This window comes from Rattus norvegicus, chromosome 8, assembly GCF_036323735.1.
Source record: "Rattus norvegicus strain BN/NHsdMcwi chromosome 8, GRCr8, whole genome shotgun sequence".
NCBI classification, from domain to species: Eukaryota; Metazoa; Chordata; class Mammalia; order Rodentia; family Muridae; genus Rattus; species Rattus norvegicus.
Window position 1 is genome coordinate 24,995,563 of NC_086026.1, and position 7,906 is coordinate 25,003,468.

At 36.0% G+C, this 7,906-nt stretch overlaps 1 protein-coding gene across 1 annotated transcript; it reads left to right on the forward strand.

Moving 5' to 3' along the window:
• Positions 1–470: 470 nt before the first annotated feature.
• Or7g22 (olfactory receptor family 7 subfamily G member 22) lies at positions 471–1,433 on the forward strand. Its single transcript, NM_001000879.1, has one exon. The coding sequence runs from the start codon at positions 471–473 to the stop codon at positions 1,431–1,433; it is 963 nt and encodes a 320-aa protein (NP_001000879.1).
• The last annotated feature ends 6,473 nt before the right edge of the window (positions 1,434–7,906 follow it).

Here is a 7,906-nt window from a genome sequence, read left to right on the forward strand (position 1 = left end):
AACATTCATGAGATGATTAGAAAACATTCCACATAATTGTCCTCCTATTATCAAATTACTACACAGTTCATTACCATGAAATTTTCTACTGCAAAACAATCTTGATTATTCTTTAACTGTTGTCCTTTTGTAATGGTGCCATTTAATTCAGAGCAAAAAAGCTCTTTTTTTCAAACACAATGACTTGTAATATGTAGTCAAGTACATGTAACCATTCCTGTAATGATAGTAGAGGTAAGTTCACTATGGGTATTAATTACTGGATATCCATAACTATGTAGGACAAAGTAGATAGTGTTGCTTTCAAACTAATTTCTTCACATTCTATTCTGAAAATAAAAAGAGAAGACTAAATTTGAAACACTAAGGCTCATATAATGTTCTTCTCTAATAGCTCATTTTAAAATTCTACTTGTATTTCCTATACTTCAAAGACTTTTTGTCCTATTTCCTTAAGATTTATGTCTAACATGGAAGTTAAAAACAAATCAGTGGTTTTGGATATTTTTCTTCGTGGACTCACAGATGATACAGAGCTGCAGCCCTTCATCTTTGGCTTTTTTCTGTGTATGTACTTGATTACCATCTTTGGAAATCTTCTTATAATATTGGCCATCAACTGTGACTCTCACCTCCACACCCCCATGTATTTCTTTCTCTGTCATCTCTCCTTTAATGACATGTATTTAATTAACATCACAGTCCCAAACATGTTGTGGAATATACAAACACAGGATCACAGAATCACTTTTGCTGGCTGCCTCAGCCAGGGATGCTTTGTGGCTGTTTGTGTCATCTTTGAGTCTTTTCTCCTTGGAATAATGGCCTATGACCGCTATATAGCCATCTGTTTTCCATTAAGATACACAGTCCTCATGAATCCCTGCTTCTGTGTTATTCTGGTTCTTATCACTTTATTTATTAGTATTGTAAATGGTCTGCTGCATAGTTTGATGGTACTGCACTTGACCTTCTGCACAGACCTGGAAATCCTCCACTTCTTCTGTGAAATTGCTCAAATCCTCAAGCTTACCTGTTCTGATAGCCTCATCAACAACATCTTGATATTTGCTACAGCTTCTATTTTTGCTGGTGTTCCTCTGCTTGGAATAATTTTATCTTATTTTCACATTATTTCTACAGTATTGAAAATGCCATCATCAGAAGGAAAGTACAAAGCCTTTTCCACTTGTGGGTCTCATTTGTCAGTTGTTTCCTTGTTCTATGGGACAGGATTTGGTGTATACATTACCTCAAATGTAATTGATGCACCACAAAAGATTGCTGTGGCTTCAGTTATGTATTCTGTAGTTCCTCCAATGTTGAATCCCTTTGTCTATAGTTTAAAGAACGGGGATATGAAGGAGGCACTGAAGAAAGTTCTTGTTAGACTCTCTTCTGTTATGTATGATGAGCCTGGGGCTTGGTTATAGAGTAAGTCAGTGTTGTAGGATAGCCAATCTCTGTCTCATTCTTTCTCTCTCACTTTGTGTGATATGTGTGTTTGTGTGTGTGTGTGTGTGTGTGTGTGTGTGATGTGTTTATATGTATGTGTGTTTGTGTGTGTGTGTGTGTGAGAGAGAGAGAGAGAGAAAGAGAGAGAGAGAGAGAGAGAGAGAGAGAGAATCTGTTTACAGAGGTTCTCCAAATTGCACAAGAATTTATATGAGCCAACATGCCTGTTATTTCTTCTAATATAATGATTCAGTAAACTTAACTTAAAATGGTGTTTCATTTTTCTTGCTTTGATTTTACTTCCTTGAAACTAGGCATAGAATTTCATTTTAATATAATTTATTTTACACGTTTTGGTGTTTGCCTGTATGCATGAACGTATACAATGAGTATACCTAATTCCCATATTGCCCAGAGGTGGATGTCACATACTCTGGACCTAGAGGTGCAAACAGTTGGTAACTCTCAAGTAGGAGGTAAGGATTGAATCTTATTCCTCTAATTGTGTAGCCAATGATTTAACTACAGAACAGTTTTCTATCCCACTAGAGTTCTAATTTTATTAACATGTACATGTGTGTTTGTGTGCATTTGCTTTCCTTATATATCTATGTGAATAAATACTGAAGCCAGAGGTGTGCTTTAGATTCCCTCTAGTAGAAACTCTGGTAATTGTAAGCTAAACAACCATAATGCTGGGAAGATACCCTCTGGAAATGCAGCAAGATCTCTCAATCTTAAAGCCATTACTTCAGCCCTCCTTGTCATAGGATTTCAAACCTGGACATAGAATTTTTTTTTATTCACAAGAAAGGGGATATGAAGATAAGTTTTAATTTTAGCTGTGTGTGTGCTCATGCATATCTTCACGTGTATGTGCATGTTCTTGTGCATATGTGTGTATATGTGTGAGTGTGTAGACACCCTTTACTTGGTCACGAGAAATTTCCTTCACTATCTTGGACTTAGGTCTACTATGAAAGGCAATCGGTGAAGAGATCACTGGGACAAAATTACTTTTTAAGAATGTCACTCTTCATTTCTTTATTAATAAATTTTTAATAGCTGATGAATAAAACATTTTGAGGTGATCATGAGATATTTGAAATTCATCCACACATATTATGATTTTTTAAAAATAATTTAAGAATTTTATATCCATTTTGAATATCTTTCCATGAAATCCACCACAGTCCTTCCTAAACGTCCCCCTAGTTCTTTCAACTACTTGAACTCCTTTTCTGTTCTCAAAGCTACTGAATATATTAGCTGCTGCAATAATATTCATGAGTGAGGGCATATTTAGTGGAATATAGGCAATTAAGCAGAGGCTACATTCCTGAAGAAAAATGACTAAAAATGCCACTGTTGTATCTGGGAATGATGCCAAACACAGAAGCACAAAAGCACCATCTTATCCTGCTAATGATTTTTTTATAGTGAAACCAGATTTTATTTTTTTCTAGTAAACAAAATATGGTACCTAGAAGCATGTCAAAACCCATTCCAAATAACATTTGTCTTTCTAATTGCTTATGTGATTAATGAGAAAAAGTCTACCTTCAGAAGATGAAATAAACTATGTGATCTCATGTATAATTATTTGTTTTATCTTAATGTAAAAGTATAAAAGACAAAAAATAGGAGTTATGCTAATAAAGAGGAAAAACAATTCTGTCCATTGAATCAATCTGGACTGGGTATAAGACATTCTAACAACTTCAGATATCTGCCTTGTTGTCTACTTGAGTACATTTTAAAACACTGGGAAAACCTGTGGATATGCCTTTCAGGGCATATTAAGAAGATTCTAATTGATAGAGGAATGTGCATCCCAATGTTGCAAGATACTATCCCAGTGACTGATGTATCAGATTAAATAAAACAATATAAAGGAGAAAGTACATTAACCGCTGCCACCTCCCTTTTCCTGATTACTTATGTACAGATATTAAAGAACTCTACTGTCATACAGAACACCATGTTGATTAAATCCTAAAAAAATGAACCCTAAATAATCTCTTCTCTCAATATTTTATTTGATGTATTGTTACAACAAATAAATACTTAATACAAAGTTCCTATGATTATATAACGAATTTTATGATATATAATGACATCAATTTTGTTGTTTTGAGTGTGACAAACATTTACTGAAACTGTAAAAACTATGTAGGCTCAGATTCTCTGTCAAGTAAAGAAATGATGTTTAAAGAACAGAAATGATATTTTAGATACCAAACTCATTAAGTAATAAATACATTAAATGTGTTGTATTTTCTCTAATGCTTTAATGTCTCTAATTTTAATGAGTTTAATAGTAGCCCATTTATTTGCAATGCCTTTGGGTACTGCAATATATAGTGATATCCAAATTAAGAACCATTTTTATGTTGGTATAAATTCGGTGTCTAATTTTTTTTGGGCATGTGTTTATGAACAATTGAATATTTCCCTAAATATATTTTGGAGGAAACAAGATAATTTTATATGTAGAGATTTTTACGTATAAGAAAGTGCAAATTATGTTTAACTATATTCAATTATCTTCTGATAAGTAATTTAAGCATTACCAATTGTCCTAAGAATATGTGTGTTTCTCTTAGCAATTGTATAAGTGTATTGTATCCAAGCATTAATTAAAATTCCCATATTTCAAAGTTGCAATTCCTTTACATATTATATTTATTTTTCTTTTTGTTTAAAAATATTATTACATTTTCAACGAGCTTCCTGTACTTATCCTTATCATAACTAAAGTTATTTGTATATTTGAAATGCCAATTCTGTTTATAATATAAATATTGAAATTCCATTCTTAGTATAAAATTTTATTCTTAAATATATTTATATGTGCTCATTTTTGTGTTTGTGTAGGGTAGCGCGTTGCCCATATATCCCAAAGTAGGGTGTCTGATTCTCTAGAACTATTGTTATAAACAACATGGCTTACTTGATATGTATGCTATGAACCAAAACCTCATCCTCTGAAAGAGCAAGAAATGCTTTTTCTCACTGACACATTTCCACAGATCAGAAGTTTATTCTTTATGAGCAAGATTCTGTTTTTATTAATTTTGTTCTTTGCTTTAAGATGTATTTTATTTTGCACATGTTATCTCTATGTTTCTCTCTCTCTCATTTTCTCTGTCTCAGACTCTCTCATTCTTTCTCTCTCACTCTGTGTGATATGTGTGTTTGTATGTGTATGTGTATGTTTGTGTGGTGTGTGTGTGTGTGTGTGTGTGTGTCTGTGTGTTGTGTGTGTGACAATCTGTCTACAGAGGTTCTCCAAATTGCACAAGAATCTACATGTTAGATGCCAAGGGTACTTGCATCCAGTTGGTTTTGATTGATAAATAAAGTTGCTGGGGACTAATGCTTGGCCCGGGAGACAGAAGTGGGAAAAATAGGATTCCAGAACAAGGTACTGAGGAAAGACCAAGGAGAGAAGCACCATGCCAGAAAAAGAATATTGATCAGAACTGAGAACTACAGAAAAGACATATAGCTAGCATGTAAGACACAGGGATTGTGGCTCAGGAGGCTTGAAGACCTGTATCTATGGTAGCCAAGATGAAGTATAAATTTTACTGAGTGATTAGTTGGGAATATCAAAGGGGAGAATGTGTCACCAGCTGAGGTTAAGAAGTCACCCAGCCATTGAGCTGTTTAAGGCATATTAAAATATAAGGATTCATGTGTGTGTCTTTCATTGAGTAACTCAGAACATTGGGCAGGATATGAAGGAACATGCACCGCCTCCACTGATCAATTTGTGTAGCATTTTTGGGGGTTCTGCAACACCATGATATCTGCTAATAGTGATCCGTTGACTTCTGCTTTTCCTATTTGTATTCCTTTTATATCCTTTAGTAGTTTATTGTTCTGGCTAGAACTTACGTACTATATGGATTAGATATGGAGGGTATGAGCAGCCTTTTGGTGTCCCTGATATTAGTAGAATTGCTTTTTGTTTATCTCCATTTAGCTTGATGTTGGACATTTACTTGCTGTGCATTTCTTTGTTTATGTTTAGGTATATGCCTTTTATTCTTAATCTCTGTAATAATTTTAATATGAGTGAGTGGTAAATTTTGACAAAGGCCTTTTCAGCATCTAATAAGATGATCCGGTGACTCTTTTCTTTCAGTTAGTTAATAAGATGCATTATGTAGATGGATTTCCTCATACTGCACCGTCCCTGCATTCCTGAGATGAAGTCTACTTGATAATAATGGATAATGTTTTTATGTGTTCCTGGATTCAATTTTGAGTATTTTATTGAGTATTTTTTTAAATCTTTATTAATTGAGTAATTATTATATATATTTCGATTGTTATTCACCTTCCTGGTTTCCAAGCCAACATCCCTCTCCACTTCTATATGGGTTTCCCCTCCCCATCCTCCCACACATTACCACCCTCCCCCAAAAAATCACGTTCACTAGGTGTTCAGTTTTGGCAAGACCAAGGGCTTCCCTTCCACTGGTGCTCTTACTAGGCTATTCATTGCTACCTATGGGGATGGAGCCAGGGTCAGTCCATGTATAGTCTTTGCGTAGTTGCTTAGTCCCTGGAAGCTCTGGTTGGTTGGCATTGTTGTTCATATGGGGTCTTGAGCCACTTCAAGCTCTTCCAGTCCTTTCTCTGATTCCTTCAACGGGTGTTCCATTCTCAGTTCAGTGGTTTGCTGCTGGCATTCGCCAATGTATTTGCTGTATTCTGGCTGTGTCTCTCAGGAGAGATCTACATCCGGTTCCGGTCGGCCTGCACTTCTTTGCTTCATCCATCTTATCTAGTTTGGTGGCTGTATATGTATGGGCCACATGTGGGGCAGGCTCTGAATGGGTGTCCCTTCTGCCTTGTTCAAAACTTTACCTCCCTATTCCCTGCCAAAGGTATCCTTGTTCCCCTTTTAAAGAAGGAGTGAAGTATTCACATTTTGGTCATCCTTCTTGAGTTTCATTTGTTCTAGGCATCTAGGGTAATTCAAGCATTTGGGCTAATAGCCACTTATCAATGAGTGCATACCATGTGTGTTTTTCTGTGATTGGGTTACCTCACTCAGGATGATATTTTCCAGTTCCATCCATTTGCCTACGAATTTCATAAAGCCATTGTTTTTGATACCTGAGTAATATTCCATTGTGTAGATGTACCACATTTTCTGTATCCATTGCTCTGTTGAAGGGCATCTGGGTTCTTTCCAGCTTCTCGCTATTATAAATAAGGCTGCTATGAACATAGTGGAGCATGCGTCTTTGTTATATGTTGGGGCATCTTGTGGGTATATGCCCAAAAGAGGTATAGCTGGGTCCTCAGGTAGTTCAATGTCCAATTTTCTGAGGAACCTCCAGACTGATTTCCAGAATGGTTGTACCAGTCTGCAATCCCACCAACAATGGAGGAGTGTTCCTCTTTCTCCACATCCTCGCCAGCATTTGCTGTCACCTGGATTTTTGATCTTAGCCATTCTCACTGGTCTCAGGTGAAATCTCAGGGTTGTTTTGATTTGCATTTCCCTTATGACTAAAGATGTTGAACATTTCTTTAGGTGTTTCTCAGCCCTTCAGCATTCCTCAGCTGTGAATTCTTTAACTCTGAACCCCATTTTTTAATAGGGTTATTTGTCTCCCTGCGGTCTAACTTCTTGAGTTCTTTGTATATTTTGGATATAAGCCCTCTATCTGTTGTAGGATTGGTAAAGATTTTTTCCCAGTCTGTTGGTTGTTGTTTTGTCCTAACCACAGTGTCCTTTGCCTTACAGAAGCTTTGCAGTTTTATGTGATCCCATTTGTCGATTCTTGATCTTAGAGCATAAGCCATTGGTGTTTTGTTCAGGAAATTTTCTCCAGTGCCCATGTGTTCCAGATGCTTCCCCAGTTTTTCTTCTATTAGTTTGAGTGTATCTGGTTTGATGTAAAGGTCCTTGATCCACTTGGACTTAAGCTTTGTACAGGGTGATAAGCATGGATTGATATGCATTCTTCTACATACTGACCTCCAGTTGAACCAGTACCATTTGCTGAAAATGCTATCTTGTTTCCATTGGATAGATTTGGCTCCTTTGTCAAAAGTCAAGTGACCATAGACGTGTGGGTTCATTTCTGGATCTTCAATTCTATTCCACTCGTCTATCTCTCTGTCCCTGTACCAATACCATGCAGTTATTATTACTATTGTCCTGTAATACTGCTTTAGTTCAGGGATAGTGATTCTCCCAGACATCCTTTTATTGTTGAGGATAGTTTTAGGTATCCTGGTTTGTTTGTTATTCCAGGGGAATTTGTAAATTATTCTGTCTAACTCTCTGAGTAATTGGATTGGGATTTTGATGGGGATCACATTGAATCTATAGATCGCTTTTGTCAGTCTGAAGTTCTTTTTCATTGTTGAATCTTCGTGTGGTTTATATATCAGATGACTTTGTTTTCATGAACAACTTTGG